We start from the raw sequence: 20382 nt of genomic DNA, 5'->3' as shown, positions 1-20382 counted from the left end.
TATAGCGTGCAAATGATTTGGTGTTTGTCAGTGCCAACTTGCGAATGCTTTGCAAGGGCTTGACAAAGAAGGCAGATCCTTTCACCGAATGGGAGCAGGCACAGCAGGACCCACATCTCTCTGATCAGCAGAGGGCCGAGATTTTAGAGGAGCTTGAGGTTGTGCCCGAGGCATTGTCCCCCCCACCTCCCCCTCCCCTCCCACTTGAGGACCAGCCTATGGAGGACTTCACCGAGGAGGTCACGATTGATCTTCACCCTTTTCAGCCTCTTGCCTAGTCTCTTGAGTCTTGTATCTTGGCACTTAGTCATTTTGCCTTGAGTGTACACCCTCCTTGGGCCTTTCATTATGCCATTTGGCATTTTTGTTCAGATTGATCATCGTACACTCACTTTTGTTTATCACGCCATCGGCGCCCCATTATAGTTTTTTGCTAATACGACTATGCATTTCTCCTCTTTTTGGTGCAATTTATTATTTTGTGCTTAATGTCTTGGTTTCTAAGTGTAAATCAAGTGTGTTAAAAAAAATTGCAAAAAAACAATCGTTTTCAGATTGCCGTTTTTTCCACCGTCCCCGGGACGGCCTTTTGCCCCGTTCCCGTCCCGTTCCCCGTCCCCGTCCCCGTTCCCGTTCCCCGTCCCATGTTTCTATGACGTAGGACAAGAGAACACTACACAAGGTATGTGATCTTGTAATCCGGTTCCTCCCTCCTGCTACTTGCTTCCATATTTAAGCATAAAAGCTTACCAATTGCAAGTAGAGTCGATCACAGCGGAAGTCTTCGCGATGGAAGTCCTTGGAGTGATGAGATCTTCAATTTGTCGCATTTCTTCGTGACAAAAGTCTTCAAGAGGATGAAGGGAACCTTGGGAAAGCTTTCCCTATGGTTCAACTTGAGAACGGAGGGCTGAAATTAGGGTTTTTAGCAAAAAGACCAAAAATTACAGCAATAAAGAGAGCTGTTTTGCTGAATTTCAGTCATTGGGAGTGTATAGTGTTGGGTTACAGGCCTAAATGACCCCCTCTATGTACTTTTGTATATCTTTGTACATGGCCTTTTTGAAGGCTTAGGATTTCTTTTTAAAAAAGGTCCTTGGCCAAGTTCACATTGAACTTGGGCCAAAGACTTTTAAAAGGTCTCAAGACCTTACTTTTAATAAAAAGGGAACACAAGGGCAAAATGCCCTAACGTTTTTCCCCAAATCGTACGATCTCTCTCTCTCTCTCTTTTTCGAAGCTCTACGCCTCTCTCTCTGTGTGCTCACGCCTCTTTGCTGCAGCCCCCAGACCACACTATTGGACCTTGTGCATCACCTGCCACCTGTTAGAAGTCATCTCCTGTCTATTTGTATACACCAGGGCCTCTGTTGTGGGTGTGCCCGCCCGTATATCATTTTTCCACACTCCCCGTATTTTTTCCCTATTTTTTCCATTTTTTCCTAGTGGCTGGAGGGCTGCCAGGTGATGCCAGGACCACTCTGAAGCTGGCCGACTGCATCTGTAGCAGTCGTGGGCTATCTGAGTGCTGGCCGACTTGTTCTGTGCAGACGTGGGGCACCAGATGCTGGCCGACTGCTGTTTTTCAGCAGTCGTGGACATTTAGTCAGTCGTGGGCCTCTTCCAGAGCTGGCCGACTGCCCTCATGGGCTTGTATATATTGCCCCCCATCCTCCTCCAGTTCTCATTCAGTTATCTCCGGGATCTTGTGTATAGAGAAGAGTTTACACACATCTCTCTGTGTTTCTTGTGCTGATTATTTTCTGCAGTCTACTTGCTCTTGTCTACCCAAGTTTGGATATCATTTCCGCTGCATATTCTGACATGGTATCAGAGCCCTAGGCTCTAGCAGATCTTGGGCATTTTTCTGAGCAAGAGGGGGAGCAACAGGTTGCTGATCGGTGGACTGTTTCGGGCTGAACGGGAAGTGAAGGTGCAAGAGGAAGGCGGGCAGAGGGGCTGGACAGCCACTTGCATATATTTTGATTTTTAGATTTTTCCCACCCACCCACCCTTTCAGGTTACTCTCCGAGATGGCGGATTTACTCGAGATGGCAGAGAAGCACGTGAAGATTCCGACTCTCCCCACGTTCCCAGTGGATCGTCAGTTGGACGGGTCCAATTATGGCATCTGGAAGGTCATGATGGAGTCAGTTCTGGAGTCATATGATCTTGCTGATTTTATTATCAAAGGGGTGCCAAGGCCGGAAGCTGAGGAAGGGGAGGTTTTATCAGCGAGGAAGGACCGAGAGGCACAGGCACAAATGTGGGACCGTGTCAACGCCAGGGTCCGGTCATTTATATTCCTCAATTGCACACCACAGGTGATCAACCATGTGAAGCACATGACGCTGGCGAGAGGCATATGGGAGCACTTGGCTTCTTTGTACAACAGGGTGTCACCCATGAAGCGGATATCCTTGGAAGTGCAGATGCGGGTTATGAACCCTGCAAAGTCTTCGACGATGCGGGAACACATTAACAAGCTGCAGGCCCTTCAGCAGGAAGTCCTTCAAGCTGGGAAAGAGATATCGTCCGAAGATATGGCCATCACGTTACTTTCCCACTTGCCTGGTCAGTATTCCGCTTTCTATTCCTCGTTGATCACTAGTGGCAGGCTCAGCACCATTACTTGGGAGGAGCTTGTGCCAATGGTCTTGGACCAGGAGGAACGTTTCACGAACCCTCCTCACGGCGGAGGTTCGGAGGCCTTAACTGGCCAACGGTCGAAAGGCCGTAATACCAACAAGGGCAAAGGGAAGGCTTCACCAGATAAGTCTTCCGAGAAGAAGCCTGATCCAGAACGAGAGAAGCTGAAGGCCGAAAGATCTTGTAATGATTGTGGCGAGAAAGGCCACTACTGGAGGAAGTGCCCTAAGCGGACAGGGAAGAGTGCTGATTCATCAGCCTCAGCTGCGAAGACTCCGGCATTTGTGCACTTGGAGATGGTGGACTCCGATGATTCATCGTCTTCGAGCGAGGAGGCAGTTGGCTTCACCGCAAAGGATACTCGGGAATGGATTCTCGACAGTGGTGCTTCCAGGCACATGACTCCATCCCGTGACTTCTTCCTGGATCTGAAGCGGCAGTCAGGTCGTATCTTTATTGGTGATAACTCCACTATTCCGATTCATAGTGAGGGCCGGATGGAGATCATTCCCGACGGCAAGGGGGGCAAGCATGCGTCCCGTGTTCTTTATGTCCCTGCTCTGGGCTTTCATCTTTTGTCAGTGCATGAGGTATGCAAGACTGGCTTTCGGGTGGAATTTGAGGAGCATTCAGTTGCTCTAAGGGACCGTGAGACAGGCAAAGTTGTTTGGGAAGGCGGTGTGGAGAACGGTATCTACAAACTCTCTGCACTCTCCTCACTGACAGGCTCTCAGGTCGGAGACTTGTGGCACTTTCGTTTTGGCCACTTAAATGTGGATGCTTTGCGGCGCGCCTTCCGGGACCAGATGGTGGTTGGCTTGCCAGATGTTGGTAGTAGGCAAGGACGCTGCAGTTCTTGCATACGTGGTAAGCAGCACAGGGAATCCTTTCCGAAGCAGGCTTCCAGGCGGGCTTCGAAACCTTTGGAGTTGATTCACACTGACTTGTGTGGACCACAACAGATACCATCCTTGGGAGGATCTCTCTACTTCATGCTGCTTGTTGATGATTGTACTAGATTCACGTGGGTCTACTTTCTTTCACAGAAGGACCAGGCTTTTGCTCGGTTCAAGGATTGGCACGTGATGGTGGAGAAAGAGTCTGGATTTCGGGTCAAGACTCTCAGGGCTAACAAAGGAGGGGAATTCTCCTCGACTGTATTCTTTCGGTTTTGTGCAGATCATGGCATCAAGAGGGAATTGGCCAATACCGGATCGCCTTCGGAGAATGGAGTTGTTGAACGTAAGAACAGGACTGTGGTGGAGATGGCGAGGACCATGCTGGAGCATCGAGATCTTCCTCGTCCACTTTGGGGTGAGGCTGTGGCGACAGCTGTCCATACCATTAACTGCTCTCCGACGACTTCTGTACCCCATATGACTCCATTTGAGGCATATTTTGGCAGGAAACCCGATGTCTCGCACTTCCGTGTCTTTGGGAGTGACGCGTATGTACATATTCCGAAGAAGCAGAGGGGGAAGCTTGACTCCAAGTCCCGCAAGCTGGTATTTGTGGGGTATAACTCTCTTTCCAAGGGATACAGGTTGTATGATCCAGAGAGGAACGAGATTGTTGTCAGCCGGGATGTGGTCTTTGACGAGCATGTTCCAGCATCCACTGTCGAGGAGCCGCCACTTCTTGGAGATCCAGAGTCTGATGATGATTCCCAGTCTACCACTCCAGTTGATCCACCTCAGTCATCACAGGAGGTTGAGCCCGCAGCTGGAGTTGAGCCCCCGCGATCACAGGAGGCTCCACGATCTGTTCGAGTACCTAGGTGGTTGATGGACACCCTTCGGGAGTCAGGTGTCACGGAGCTACCCTCCGAGTGGACCACAGAGGACGGCCCTCGAAGATCACATCGAGTTCGAGATAAAAGCAACACGGCGGAGCTTCTTCAGGTGAACTATGCTCTTATGTCTCGTATCATGCGGGATAAAGAGCCCACTTCCGTAAAGGAAGCCCTTTCACAGGATACTTGGAGGGAAGCCATGCAGGTGGAACTTGACGCCATCGAGAAGAACAACACTTGGGAGTTGGTACCGAGGCCGTCGAAGCGGTCAGTCATTGGTGTCAAATGGGTCTTTAAGACCAAGTACGCGGCTGATGGGTCGGTGGACAAACACAAAGCCAGGCTCGTGGCTAAGGGTTATGCTCAGCGGCCAGGCATCGACTACGAGGATACCTTTGCACCGACAGCGCGGATGACCACGATTCGGACCGTTCTTGCCCTTGCTTCTTCTCAGAGGTGGCCCGTGTACCAGATGGATGTAAAATCGGCGTTCCTTAATGGTGACCTGCAGGAGGAGGTGTACGTTGAGCAGCCTCCAGGCTTCATTGTTCCAGGATCGGAAGGGATGGTTTACAGGTTACGTAAGGCCTTGTATGGTCTTAAGCAGGCTCCGCGGGCTTGGAATCAGAAGATTGATTCCTTCTTTATTCGGACTGGATTCCAGAGATCGGTTGCAGATCCGAACCTGTATCTCTTTCGGGAACGCGGCATGGTCACACTCATCATCCTTTATGTGGATGATCTCATTCTCACCGGCGGTCATGTGGAGCACATTGGAGTGACGGAGGCTGCCTTGTCAAAGGAGTTTGAGATGACCGACTTAGGCTTACTCCACTTCTTCTTGGGATTGGAGATCTGGCAGACCCAGAGGGGGTTTTTCGTCTCTCAGCAGCGGTATGTTCATGAGTTGCTTGAGGCCTTTGGGATGGAGAACTGCAAGCCTATTACTTCGCCGATGGACCCGAACACAAAGTTAACCGTTACAGATCCTTGTGAGCCAGTTGATGCCTCGCAGTACCGGAAGTTGGTTGGTTCATTGATCTGGTTGCTGAACACCAGATTGGACTTGAGCTTCTCCGTGGGGCTGTTGAGCTCTTTTATGCAGACGCCATTGAAGACTCATTGGGACGCAGGATTGCGGATCTTGCGGTATCTGCAGAGTACGAAGGATCTGGGACTCTTTTACACAGGAGGGAATGGAGTCAAGCTCCAAGGTTGGAGTGACTCAGATTGGGGAGGAGATCCAGACACGAGGAGATCTACTTCAGGATACACTTTTACCCTCGGCTCAGGAGCGGTTTCTTGGAGCAGCAAGAAGCAGCCGACTATTGCCCTTTCTTCGACAGAGGCAGAGTATCGGGCTGCTTGTGGTGCTGCTTGTGAGGTTGTATGGCTGCGGAGGCTGCTTGGCGAGATGGGGTTTCCACAGAGGGAGCCCACAGTCATCCAGTGTGATAACCAGAGTTGTATAGCTATTGCTCGGAACCCGGTTTTCCATGCCCGGACCAAGCATATAGAGATACAGTATCACTTTGTTCGTGAGAAGATCTTGGCGGGTGACATCTTGCTACTTTATTGTTCGACGGAGGACAATGCGGCGGACCTCTTCACGAAGTCTCTACCTCAGGCTACGCTCAGGCGGCACTCCAGCTCCCTGGGGTTGGTTACACAGCCAGGAGCTGAGAGGGGGTGTTAGAAGTCATCTCCTGTCTATTTGTATACACCAGGGCCTCTGTTGTGGGTGTGCCCGCCCGTATATCATTTTTCCACACTCCCCGTATTTTTTCCCTATTTTTCCCATTTTTTCCTAGTGGCTGGAGGGCTGCCAGGTGATGCCAGGACCACTCTGAAGCTGGCCGACTGCATCTGTAGCAGTCGTGGGCTATCTGAGTGCTGGCCGACTTGTTTTGTGCAGACGTGGGGCACCAGATGCTGGCCGACTGCTGTTTTTCAGCAGTCGTGGACATTTAGTCAGTCGTGGGCCTCTTCCAGAGCTGGCCGATTGCCCTCATGGGCTTGTATATATTGCCCCCCATCCTCCTCCACTTTCTCATTCAGTTATCTCCGGGATCTTGTGTATAGAGAAGAGTTTACACACATCTCTCTGTGTTTCTTGTGCTGATTATTTTCTGCAGTCTACTTGCTCTTGTCTACCCAAGTTTGGATATCATTTCCGCTGCATATTCTGACACCACCTTCCTTGCTCCCTTTCAACTGGTATCAGAGCCTCTAGGGTTTCCCAAATTTCTGAGCAGGTGGCTGGACAGCAAGTAAAAAGGGTTTCTATCGCGACAAAATTGCTTTCCATCGCGAAGCCCCTTGTTTCCCGGGTCCCTACGGGTGCCGGCATTGACAAAACAGCCCAAAACAGGCTGTTTTTAGGTCAAAAACAGGTCAAAAACAGGTTATTACAGCGAAGTGCAGGTTTTATCTTGATGTATTAAGTTGTGGGAACACTTGTACATGGTCCCTACTACCCTACATCGGCCAAATTTGCTGAAAAACAGGTCAAAAACAGGGTTTTTACAGCAAATTACAGATTTGCGCAGGTTTATGCAAATGTACATGTGATGTATTTCGATTGGGGAATGTATTAATTGATGTAATTTGCGAGCATTAAGCAAGTTTTGGATGCGAAATGCCTATTTCGAGTCAATTTGCTGCACATTTATGCTAAAAATTGGGGCTTTTGCCTACATATGCTCCCAAAGGTTGTGCTTTTGCATTATGTACGCTTTGTGAGGTAGAAAACAACAATTTTTGTTGTTTTTGGGCAAAAATCAGCTTGCTGAATTTTCTGCGCAGAAAATTCAGAATTGATTATTCTTGCCTAAACTTGCATATTTTGGCTCGATTTGCTCCTGTGACCCTTTGGAGTTGCTGTGCACATTGCGGTGAGGCTACAGTTTGGTTTTGGTGCAGTTTGCCCAAAAATTTCAGCACTTAAGCCCTCTTGTTTGTGCAACTATGGCATCGACTTCCTCTGACGTCAAGAATCTCTTTGAGATCAAGCGGTTTGAGGGAACAGGTTTTGATCTTTGGAAGGATAGGATTCAAGGAATCCTCTTCCTTAAAGATTGTGACAGGGCACTTGAAGCAGAGAAGCCAGAAGATATGTCAGATGCAGCATGGCTTACATTGAACAAGAAAGCCATTACCTACATTAAAATGGCCGTCTCTGACGAGATCTTGGTAGACCTCAAGGGTCTTGTCAATGCGTTTGAGTTGTGGGAGAAATTGAAGGCAACGTATGAGAATACGACCCCAGTTAATCAGGTGCATTTGATGCGGAAACTTGTTGGCATGCAGTTAGATGAGTCCAAGAGCGCTGCAGAGCACTTGTCGTTGTTTACAGGTACTTTATCTCAGTTACAGGACTCAGGTTTGCCCCCTTTTGAAGATAAGCTCAAGGCTATCTTCTTGCTGATGACTCTACCTGATTCTTGGGAGACTTTGGTGGTCTCATTGTCAAACAATCCCAATTTGACCTTTGATGGTGTTAGGGGTTCTATATTGAACGAAGAAATCAGGAGGAAAGCAAGTGGAGAGGGTGGCAGTTCAGCCAACATGGTTAGAGGCAGGACAGAAAAGAAGACTGATTATGCACAAAGGAGTAAGAGTAAGAGTAGAGAAAGGGGAAATGCCAGCAAAGGCAAGAGTGATGTGACATGCTATCAATGTGGCAGGAAAGGTCACAAGAAACCTGACTGCAGGTACTATAAGGCAGAGTTGGAAAGGAAGAAGAGTGGTGGAGACAAAAAGAAAGAGAAGAAGGAGATCAAGACAGATGCACAGGACAGCCCAAAGAACAAGGAGAAGGCCAATGTGGCCTCTAGTGTTGTTATTGAGGAGCTGTCAGATGTAGAAGACATCTTATGTGCCACTTTGTCAGCCGATGATGCTCATGATCTTGATGCCTCTCTCAATGTTCATACACAGGATATGCAGATCACCAAGTGTGATCTAATTGATGCTTTATTGACTGTTAATGATGCATTATCCCAGACTTGGATAGTCGATTCCGGTGCTTCTTTTCATGTGACTCCTATCAAGGAGTGTTTTTCTACTTTTGTTGCAGGCAGCCATGGCCATGTATACCTGGGAAACAATCATGCATGTTCCATTGAGGGTATTGGCACTGTGCATCTTTCCACAGATGGCACAAATGAGCTTGTCTTACATGATGTTAGATATGTGCCAGGAATCAAGAAGAGTCTGCTTTCTGTTGGACAGATGGATATGCATGGTTACAGCATTTTGTTTGAGAGAGGATCATGGAAAATGACTAAAGGCTCAAGGCTGATTGTGAAAGGTACAAAGAAAGGGACACTTTACTGCTTGCATGGAAAGGCCTTGTCGGGCAAATTTATTGCTTTGGCTGAAATTAACTCACATATGGAGTTGTGGCATAAGAGGCTTGGCCATATGAGCCACAAAGGCCTTACTAAGCTTTGTAATTTGAATAAGCTTGATGCTAAAGGCACAAAGCTTGACTTTTGTAATGAATGTCAATATGGCAAGCAAGTGAAGAGTTCTTATTACTCCGGTGTCTCTCGCAAATCTAATGTGCTTGATCTTGTACATTCTGATGTTTGTAGCATGCCTGCCAAATCTATGGGGGGTGCACACTACTTTGTTTCCTTTGTTGATGATCATTCTAGAAAAATTTGGGTTCATTTGCTCAGATCTAAGGATGAAGCCTTTGCTGCGTTTAAGAAGTTTCATGCATTTGTGACCACCCAAACAGGTAGAAAGCTGAAATGCTTGCGTACGGATAATGGGGGTGAGTTCACAAGTGGTGAATTTAATAAATTTTGTGAAAATTTGGGCATTAAGAGGGAGCTTACTGTTCCATACAGCCCCTCTTCTAATGGTGTGGCTGAAAGATATAATAGGACTCTATGTGAGAGGGTGAAATGGGCTACAGGATTTGGTTACCTCAACTCAAAAAGGTTGTGCGCAGCCGGGATGTTGTTTTTAATGAGGCAAAGCTGCTTAAAAACAATTGTGCCTCTAAGGATGACCATAAAAAGGTCAAATTTCAGCATGTACAGCCACCTATTAGGCCTGATTTTGACCCTCAGGATGCACCACATATGACTGAAAATGTTGATGAACCAGTGGTGTTTGAGCCAGATGATGTTGGACAGCAAAATGAGGCTCCTGAAGGGCATGTGCAGCCACATAACAATGCTGAAAATGGGGCTGAAAATGATGTACAACAGCCCTTTGCTGATGATATTGTTGTGCCACCTGATGTAGACCCATTACCAGATAATGTGGATCATTGGGTGAGACGATCTACTCGTCCTAGGCGGAATGTGAGTAGATATGATCCCTCTTTGCATTATATTATGTTGACAGATGAGGGGGAGCCTCTTACTTATAAAGAGGCAAAGACATGTGAGCACAGTAAGAAGTGGGAGCTTGCTATGCAGGAAGAGATCAAAGCTTTGCATTCGAATGATACTTGGGACTTGGTGGAATTGCCCAAGGGAAGGAAAGCCATTCCTAACAAATGGGTGTATAAAATCAAGACAGTTGATGCAAAACCCAAGTATAAAGCAAGGCTGGTTGCAAAGGGGTATGCCCAAACGAAGGGCATAGACTTTCAGGAAGTGTTCTCTCCTGTAGTGAAGATGACCACTTTGCGTGTATTGTTTGCCATAGCGGCTGCCCTTGATTTGGAATTAGACCAAATGGATGTGCATACAGCTTTCTTGCATGGCGATGTTGATGAGGAACTTTACATGAAGCAGCCCGAGGGCTTTGTTATTCCTGGAAAGGAACATTTGGTATGTAGGCTTAAAAGAAGCTTGTATGGGCTGAAACAAGCCTCTAGACAATGGTACAAAAAGTTTGATGCTTTCATGCTCAAACATGGGTACAAAAGGAGCCATGCAGATCACTGTTTGTACACAAAATTTGATGAGGATAGCAGCCCTATCATTCTTGTGCTCTATGTAGATGATATGTTGATTGCTGGGAAGAAAAGAAGCACTGTTGATGCTCTTAAACAGCAGCTGAAATCTGCGTTTTCCATGAAAGACCTTGGGGCAGCTGAACATGTTCTTGGAGTAAGGATTAGAAGGCAAAGGGACCAGCGCATATTGTATTTGTCTCAAGAAAAATACATTGAAAAGGTGCTGGACAGGTTTAACATGGCTAATGCAAAGCCTCTTGGTGTGCCATTACAGCCATATGTTAAGTTCTCCAAGGATGATTGCCCCAAATCTGATCAGGCAACCAATGATATGCAAGGTGTTCCTTATGCATCAGCTTGTGGTTCACTTATGTATGCTATGGTTGCTACTAGGCCTGACATAGCCCATGCAGTGGGAGTTGTGAGCCGATTTATGGCTAATCCAGGCAAATTGCATTGGGATGCAGTAAAGTCCATTATGAGGTATTTAAAAGGGACTAAAAACAAATGCCTTTGTTATGGTAAGGGTCCTTTGGAATTGAAGGGATTTTGTGACTCTGACATGGCTGGTGATGTGGATACACGCAAATCCACAAGTGGTTATGTATATACTCTTGCAGGAGGTGCTGTCTCATGGTGCTCTAGACTACAAAAGATAGTTGCACTGTCTACTACAGAGGCTGAATATATTTCAGCCACTGAGGCTTCCAAAGAAGCCATATGGTTGGCACGTTTATGCAGTGAGTTTGGTTTGCCTGACAAGGCACCTATGCTTGGTTGTGATAGCCAGAGTGCCATATGTCTGGCAAAGAATGCCATGTTCCATGCGCGCACAAAGCATATTGACGTGCGGTATCACTTCATTAGGGAAGTGCTTGAGGATGGCCTTATCACAGTTGTTAAGGTACATACGTCACAAAACCCTGCAGATGCTCTCACTAAGTGCTTACCCAAAGCACAACATCAGCTATGCATACAGATGGTGGGAGTGACTTAGCTTAAAGGCGCCATGTATGCCTTTAAGTGGGAGGTTGTTGGGTTACAGGCCTAAATGACCCCCTCTATGTACTTTTGTATATCTTTGTACATGGCCTTTTTGAAGGCTTAGGATTTCTTTTTAAAAAAGGTCCTTGGCCAAGTTCACATTGAACTTGGGCCAAAGACTTTTAAAAGGTCTCAAGACCTTACTTTTAATAAAAAGGGAACACAAGGGCAAAATGCCCTAACGTTTTTCCCCAAATCGTACGATCTCTCTCTCTCTCTTTTTCGAAGCTCTACGCCTCTCTCTCTGTGTGCTCACGCCTCTTTGCTGCAGCCCCCAGACCACACTATTGGACCTTGTGCATCACCTGCCACCTTCCTTGCTCCCTTTCATGCAGGAGAGTGATTAGCATACGGAAACACTCTTGGAAGCTTGAGAAACACCTTAGCAAGCTTGGAAATGGAGTTGGGAAGGAGAAAATGCAGAAAATGCAGCCCAACAGCCCTCATGAAGGAGCACCAATCTCTAGAGAGAGGAGGAGGAGTGAGGTGGTGAGTTGTCCAGTGTAGGTGGTAGGCAGGTGCTTTGTGGAGCAAGCTAGAGTGGACACATGGCTGGTTACTTCCTTTGTACAAAGGGGATAAGGTCTGGGCGGTGGACATCACCTCGGCACATTAGTGTGTGTGAACATCGGGCTGGTCATAATTTATAAGTGAGTTTTGGTCGTCCAAACCTTAATGAAGTGTGTACACACTCACTTATAAATTAGTGCTAACTCCTAAGGCTAGGTTTATGACCAATACTTACCACCTGTCACATGCCACATAACCATGTTAGCAGACAGTTTCACATGCACGGTTCGCGGGCGGGCGTCCCCTTACCCGGAACTACACATTGGTCAAGCAAGCATGAAAACAGCATGCAATTTCAATTGCAAGCAAGCACATAAAGATGCTATGCAATGCAACATTGGTATGGACAATCCCCGTTCATGAGACTATACCAAAATAGACGTGCTCCAGGCAAGTACACGAGGTAGAGACCCAATGGAACACCAATCCACCAAGCATTTCCAGGCATGTACACAGAGGCACAAATCCCAACGGAAAGCCAAGTCCACAGTATCACATGAGTGGCATCAATCTCGGGTATAAACAACTGCCATGGACACCAGTCCAATGTACATACATGATAAGAAAGCACGGGTGGACTAATTGGGTGGCCAAATGGTGACACCAAACCACACGCATGCCATTATCTTGACGCAGTTGACCTTTCCATACACTTTGATCTGCTTTTTGACTCTGTCAAACTCAGCTTTTTGGTCAAAACAGCCTTGCTTTTTGACTTTTACCCACTCGAATGCTCATGGCTAATCTATACATGCCAACACAGGCCTTCACTGTGCATCATGTGCCTTTGGTCCATGTGAATCCTCTTTGCTTTTTCCCAAGAGAAACCGATTCTCTTCTTTGGCTTCTTCCTTGTCTCTTCTCGTCATGCTTGCGTGCAAATGACCACGAGCTTGCTCTTTTGAGAAAGTTGACGTGATCGGGGCAATGGAACCTTGAAACCGACCTTCAATAAAACTAACGGGAGGTAGACAAAAACTTTCCCACACTCGAGCACTTAAAAACAGTTTAAATCACTTAAACTTCAGAGAGAGAAATCATAGAGAGAATGTAGACAGGGAGAGCTGGATTGCTTCTACACAAGAGAAGTGGTGGCCCCAAACCACTCTGGCGCCCCTGCGGTATTTCTTTACTCTTCACAAAGTTGGTTACAACTTCATCGGTCTCGCTCCGAGCTTGCCCCCTTGAGAAAGTTGACATGATCCAAGCAATGGAACCATGAAACCGGTCTTCAATACCACTGATGGGTGGTAAACAAAACACAAGCACTTTAAACGAGAGAGAGAGAGAGAGAGAGAGAGAGAGAGAGAGAGAGAGAGAGATGGAGCTAGAGCGCTTCTACACAAGACACTGCATTGGCTCCAAAACCATTGGTGCCTCTTGCGGTATTTCTTTCTATTCCAAAAGTTGATTTGCTGTTACAACTTGAGTCCGAACCTCCACAACAAATAGCCAGAGCGCTCCCCCCCCCACCCCCACACACACACACACCCAAGATCCAAGAGTGACAGCTTCTTTGGCCTTCACTCAATGAATCGACGTGATGTGTTATGGGTTATGATGCATAAGCGTCACCCCAAGCCTTGCTTGACAGCCCCCTTGCTTTAAAGCAAGTTTTGCTTTTAAAAAGCAACCGAAAAGCAATTTTATTGACTTTTTATGCAAAAAGTCATCCTCCTAAAAATCTCTCAAACCACTTTGAATTTGAAGATGCTGTAAGAGACAAAGTTGCTCCTCTCAACGAGCTCTTTGCGATTACGCGACCAAATCTTCATTCTGATAATCTTGAAAATTAGGGTTAGGGTTAGAGTGAGGGTTCCGCCAAGGCAAAACATGCATTGTGGTGATAGGGGACCTCTTGGCCATACTTAGTAACCCTATGCTCAACATACTTGACCCTCTACTGGAGGATGATGTGCCCCACATGCTTCATATTCTCATGTACTCCATCATGAGACTCTCTTGTACTAGTGCTTATACCCCATGTACTTCCCCATGATGATCATTGTATCAGCCTCTACTTTCAGAGAGCTATGTTATTTGTACTTGTTTGTTTTTCTTTTCCATGACGGGACATACCATGGATAGCATTTTATCACTTTGGTCTCATAAACCCATTGGGTCTTTAGGAGACGTTTAATATAACTTTATTTCTTTTTCTCATAAGGTCAACCAACTCATTGATTGAATCTCATAGGCCCATTGGGCATGTGTAGCTATTATGTTTCATTGCTTTATCTTACATATGCATAGCGTGTTGTGCGCTGTTATTTATGCATAGTTTGTGATGAGCTGTGTGCTGTTTTACATCTGTCCCCCCCCCCCCCCCCCCCTCCCTCCTGCTTATCCCACCTCTTCCCCCTTCTTCATCATTATGTTTATTTGATTAAACTTACAACTTTCTTCCCCTCTTTCTTATCCCACCTTCTTTTGTCCCTTCTTCATTATTATATTTTTTGGATCAAACTTACAACTTCAATTTGTTTAGGACATCGGCATCATCTGTTGCTGTGGTTCACTAGGGAACAACAAGATGCCAAATCGATTGGTGATATCGGAAATCTATGCTGTTGAATCTAGTGAGACCAGCCCTTCTGATCAAGATGGAGTACACACATCAATGGCATGCTCAGAAGTAGTGTTCAATGAGGTGAATAGATACAAGCAGGATATTATGGTTTATGTTTTTTTTTTCCGATATATGTTTGTGTTGCGCTGGTCTAGTAATTACTTTACATGGACACAATTCAGGTGCATCATTTTGCAGTGCATGCATACCAAAAATCTTCCAATCAAAAGGGAACATGGATTCCCAAAACATTTCTATTCCAGCATTCTGACCAAGGTGTTTGCAAGAGATGGGCAAATCAAATACAATCCCTTATAGACAAAGACATCAAACGGCCCAAAAATCTCTTGGTACGAGAAAATCTTCCTAGATTTGCTTAATAAGATTCAGACCAGTTATAGATATCCCTCCACTGGTCTCCCGGGGGCAGGGAGTTGGATGGGCAAGATTGCCTGTCCATCATTGGCAGGCAGCCAAAATGGCCCCCCAGCTAATGGGCAGAGGGATATTTTTGACGAGCCTCAGAAAACTGGACTAGGACTGAATCTTTCAAGTGCTTGCTTGCAGGTCATAATCAACCCACATAGTGGCAAGAAAATGGCATTGACAACCTGGGAAGATGTGTCTTCTCTCTTCAAACGAGCAAAAATCAATACCAAGGTAAACCTGCATTAATGCCAGCTAAGTGAAGAGATTGCCTTCGGAGCAGTCAATTCAACTTTGTTTCCATTTCTATTCTGTTTTTGCCAGGTGTTAAAGACTGAGAGAATCAGGCATGCATTTGAAGTCATGAACAATGCTAGCGATGAGGAGCTGGCAGGACTAGACGGAGTCATTGTTGTTGTAAGATATCAAAACCTAACTGCATTTGAAGATTTTTTTAAATGTGTTTGCTGGTTCAAAAGCATGTTGGCAGGCCCTTGCCCAAGTGGTGTAAGTTTAAACCCAAATCTTGCTTTCAAGCAAGTGTGAGAATCCATTAGAGCAAGCTCTAATGACATGACTGAGTGCCCTTTCCTCCTTTGGAGTAGACCTGCCTTTATACATGGTATATTCTCTCTGATGCAAGTATTGTAGGGGGCATGTAAGGATGTAATCAAGTACAGTGTCTGGTGGACTAATGGGCCCCGAACCAGCGGTCATACTAGAGCTTGGCACCGAGGATCTCAGGTTCAATAATAGGTTTGGGATCCATGTCTGCCCTGGTGGGCACTGCATCTGAGGTCTCTTCTGTATCCATGTTTTCCCTGGTGGGTTCTGTATCCAAGGTCTCTTATGTTAATGATTGTGCATACTCTTGCATCCATCTGGGCAAGATCCAGGGCTCCTCCAGAATGGTAGAATACAAATGCAAAACCTTTATATGTGTTTGGGACATACTCCCCTATTGGTTCTACCACTATTTTGAAGCCACAGCATCCCTGCTTGGTTTCGCCAGGAGTGTCTCTAGAGAGGATTTTTTTTGAAAGGAAATCGGTTGTATTACTTTTCATACTTAATAGAAGTCTCTTTTCAGGGGGACCTTCTCAGGGTATAGATGCTTGGCTTTTGAGTGAATGCTTAAGGCTAGTCTTAGAAAACCCTAATGCATTCTTGTTTTTAACTCCAATCAGGAATGGCAATGACAGCCATCTCCTGCCAAGGGCCCATGGGTCTCAATGCCCCTGCTGCTCACTAGTTCACTTCCTCTACATGATATGTTCAATGTACCCCTTTGCTGTTGGTTCTCCTCCCACAACCTATTTGTTGCCAAACAGTAGAAGCAGCTGCATACACTGCTCCCTGGAAGCTCTTGTCAGATGCCAATGTGTACTGTTACATTTTGGCCTGTAGTTCCTCTAAGCCAAAGTAGTATGTATAGTAGTTCCTCAGCCTTGAAGACTAGGAAAACTGACCCCACCACCAATAGTGGCAAAGCGTTGTGTATATGGGTGGTTTCTGTGCATTTTAGAATCGTACTCTATAGAGTGTCTTAGTATATAATTGACTGTACCCAGGTATTGATACCTGTTATATCGACTACTGTGTTGGGTGCCCCAATATGTGTCACTTGTAATTAAAGGGACAAGAAAAGACTGGCTTTGTAAAATGACTAGGAGCAGCATGTGTTGGAGGCATATGACTGGAAAACATCACCAGTTTCTAAACATGATGTCATATGCAGGCCTATTTATGTGTGTGTGTGTGTGCATGTGCGCGCGCGTTATGATGTAGTCATATGCAGACCTATTTATGTGTACATGCATGCTTGCTCGCGTGTGTTTTGTCGTGGTCATCCTTTCTTGGATCCAAAGAAAATTCTGTGTATGCTTTTAATCTGTGCTTGAAATAAGAACTCCAGGATTTTGTCCACAGTTTGGTAGGAGAACTGGCAAGGTGGCAAACTCTAGAGCATGGAGCTCGAGTTCAATCCCCGTTCGCCTCAGCTGAGGGACACCGATCCTTCATCAGTGTCTAGCCTCCTCCCCATTCCCGATGGTTGAGCTTGGAGAGGCGCAACCTACTCGACTAGTTCTTGCTAAGAAAAGAAAAAGTTCAGGACTTTCAATTGGTGGCATATAATGTATCTATTTTTTTTTTCATTGTGCAGCTCTCTTTATCTAAATTTTCTCAGGCTTCTAATTTAGGGTGGTGATGGCCTCCTCAATGAAGTCTTAAATGGCCTTCTGTTGCAACGCCATAGAGCAAGATACCCACCGAAACCCCATGATCTTGAAAAATCGCAGAGAGGCATCTCTGAAACGTTGTTACCGACTTCTACAGATTCACGTCCACTTCTGGACGACCTTACAGCAGAAAATATGAGATTGGCTGATTCTAGCAACAGTCCTCTTACTGGCAGTCTTCTGTCTGGGTCCAAAAGCCATAACAGTGGCTCTTCTAAGGTTACCAAGTTACCATGTTCTTCCACATCGAGCAGCGATGTATCTAGTTTTGCCATGAATTTTGAATCCCTTCATTATAAAGACGGCAGAGTTGTGGTTCCATCTGTACCTGAGGCAAATACCTATCCAACAGAACAAACAAGTAAGAAAACCATGAGTCCAACCAAGGAACCTTAGACACACACACGCATGCACGCACATATATATATATCAATATATATCTTTATCTTTATCTATATGTATATGGCTTTCTCTATGCTCTATAAGGTGGCAGCCATGTAAAGCTTTATTCTTAGTTCCTGAAATACATGGCTTGGACTACCAGCAAGCTGATACCTACAAATTGAAATTGATCTCTCTTTGTTGTCTCTCGTGTAGGTGGACCTGAGGGTGATTCTTTAAACCCTAGGTTTGTGTTTCCTAATCAAAGGTTCAGAATTGGTATTATTCCTGCCGGGTCAACCGATTCTATTGCTATCAGGTGAATGGAAATGAGTGGACTTCCTTTTCTTTTGTGACTTTCTTATACACAGCCATGCACCCGCAAGCAGGCCCTCCGCCGCCCCTTTGTGATGTCGCTCCCAGGTGTAGCTAGTTCAAACCGAATGGACTTTCTTTTAATGACATACAATGTTATGAAATTGGCTTATTTTTGCTCTTATTATCAATAGTACGACAGGATCACGGAATGCAGCCACCTGTGCTCTTCATATTATCCTTGGGGAGAATATGCCACTTGACATTGTGCGCCTTATTAGTTGGAAAAGCACGAGCACATCTGCTGAAGAAGAACCTTGTGTTCGCTATGCCGCATCTTTTGCAGGGTAAGCATTATGTGTAAAACATTCAGATTTCAATAGAGTACATGTGGTAGCGGTGGTGGTGGTGTTGATGATGAAAACCAAGAGGATGAGGATGACAACGACGACTACAATGAGGATGATGATAATAACGAGGATGATGATGATGATAGAGTGGTGACAACAAGGATGATGATGATGATGACATGATACACAAGTTATTTGTTGTGTGTGTTAAACTGAATGAACAGTGCTTGCTCTCTCTGCACCAGGTATGGATTTTATGGCAATGTAATTAAGGAAAGCGAGCCAAATCGATGGATGGGACCAATGAGATATGACTTTGCAGGAACCAAGGTTTTTCTTCAGCACAAGTATGCCTGCCTTAAGTTTTTAACAAACACCCCCCCTCGGAAAAAAAAAGAAAAAGAAAAAAAGAGAGTACATGTTCCAGCTACCCTTGAGGAATAAAGTGTTCCTTTTGAGAACTGATTTGAAGGGTTAATGCTTGGCAGGTTATATGAAGCTGAGGTTTCCTATGTTGAGCTTTTAGAGAGTGACACCAATACTCTGTCGCCCAATGGCTTGCACACACAGAGCTTGTTGCACCAAAATCCAGTAGCAAGAAAAGAGGAATTGAGTAGAATGATTTGTCGTCTCAATTGCAGCATCTGCGCAAATGGGGTGGATCTGTCTGATCTGGATGAAACGTCTGTAGTACCTTCACCTCTTTCTCAGAAGATTGCAAGGTGGAAACATTCACGGGGCTCCTTCATCAGCATAGGAGCAGCAGTGATATCTTGTCGAAATGATAAAGCATCTAATGGGGTGGCCCCAAGCGCACACCTTGCTGATGGGCTTTTGCATTTGATTCTTGTGAAGGAGTGCTCACGGCTAGCTTACCTCTGGTAAAAGGTCACTCCTTGTTTTCTTTTGTAGGTGAATCAACACATGAGAGGGATCCTTGTTATTGTAAACAGTGTACCAACAATCTGGTCCGGCTGCCCGCAGGCTATGTCTGTACACTCATTGCTCACATTACATGATAGGAGGATAAAAAGCTTAAATCCTTTTTTGCAATTACATGAATGCATTTAACATGTTTTTGTACTGTTTAATCAAAAGGCACCTGATTCAACTGACAAGGGAAGGTGCGGATCCCTTAGACCTTGCATTTGTTGAAGAGTACAAGGTAGCTCCAAAGCCTTTTCCTTTCATGTGTTCCTTGTGCCAGTAAGTTATTGAACAACATAAAAGCTCGTGTGTGTGTGTGTGTGGGTGGGGGGGTGTGGGGTGCCCATGCTGCCCCTGGAAATGCATGCAAGGGCATGCATCCTTTAAGTTTTTTTAAATCTCATCCATTATTGTTGCAATTGCAGACTCCTCATTTCAATTTTGTTTCACATGGTGAAGAAAGCATTTGGAATGTTGATGGTGAGCTTTTCCCTGCCCATCAGCTTTCAGCTCAAGTTTTTAGGGGCCTTGTCAACATTTTTGCTTCAGGCCCAGACGTCTGATCAATTTTTAATGGTCTAACTATCCTTGCTGATATTGTATCTGGCTGTCGAATTGGCAAAAACTGAGACCGAGCTATTGGTAAGAACAACTGTATACATGAGAATCTTTGTTAGAAGGGTTCATAGGACTTGAAAAGGAACCCTTTTTTATTGAAGGCCATAGCCATACATGAACATTGACCGAGGGTTGGTGGAAAGGCTTTGAAGAGAGGGAGGAGTGTAAGTTTTGTTAATGTAAAATATCACTTCACCAAGCAAGTTTATATTGGTGACTGCTCAATTCTTAAAAGCATACATGGGTTTCATTGACCTACTTCCATTGAACATGGTATAGTTACTACAGGCTTGTTGCCTTTCATGACGGATATGCTTGACGGTAGGATCCATGGCAAAGTGTCTCTTGATCATTGATGTTAGATAGCTTGTCTTTGCACTGGCTGAACCAAAGAGAAAATAAAGTCTCTAGCCTAAGCTGGTCATAGGTACGAAGGTCAGACTTTGAATTGTACCACTGATGCAGTCCCAAACATAGATTGTTATGAAGTATATCCAGTTTATATCACCATGATTGTCCATATAGAGGCCCGAGGGTATAAGTAGGAAAAGTTTTATAACAGCATTAAACTTTTAATA

General features: G+C 45.5%; 1 protein-coding gene across 3 annotated transcripts in view; it reads left to right on the top strand.

Moving 5' to 3' along the window:
- Positions 1–20056, top strand: part of LOC147630035 (ceramide kinase-like) — a 43458-nt gene extending 23402 nt beyond the window's left edge. For 2 of the 3 annotated variants that reach the window (XM_086811646.1, XM_086811647.1), the window contains 11 exons: positions 14467–14628; positions 14730–14897; positions 15115–15207; positions 15298–15390; positions 17175–17574; positions 17811–17913; positions 18104–18256; positions 18505–18606; positions 18748–19140; positions 19358–19424; positions 19612–20056. In XM_086811646.1, coding sequence (XP_086667772.1) covers positions 14467–14628; positions 14730–14897; positions 15115–15207; positions 15298–15390; positions 17175–17574; positions 17811–17913; positions 18104–18256; positions 18505–18606; positions 18748–19140; positions 19358–19424; positions 19612–19749 — 1872 coding nt within the window. In that variant the 3' untranslated portion in view covers positions 19750–20056. Of the gene's footprint in view, positions 1–14466; positions 14629–14729; positions 14898–15114; positions 15208–15297; positions 15391–17174; positions 17575–17810; positions 17914–18103; positions 18257–18504; positions 18607–18747; positions 19228–19357; positions 19425–19611 lie in introns of all 3 variants that reach the window. The other variant, XR_015267779.1, reaches the window with a different exon arrangement.
- Positions 20057–20382: the final 326 nt, after the last annotated feature.

Source organism: Cibotium barometz, chromosome 17 (assembly GCF_041138505.1).
Source record: "Cibotium barometz isolate CiBa-2024 chromosome 17, ASM4113850v1, whole genome shotgun sequence".
NCBI classification, from domain to species: Eukaryota; Viridiplantae; Streptophyta; class Polypodiopsida; order Cyatheales; family Cibotiaceae; genus Cibotium; species Cibotium barometz.
This window is presented reverse-complemented; position numbering and strand designations above follow the sequence as displayed.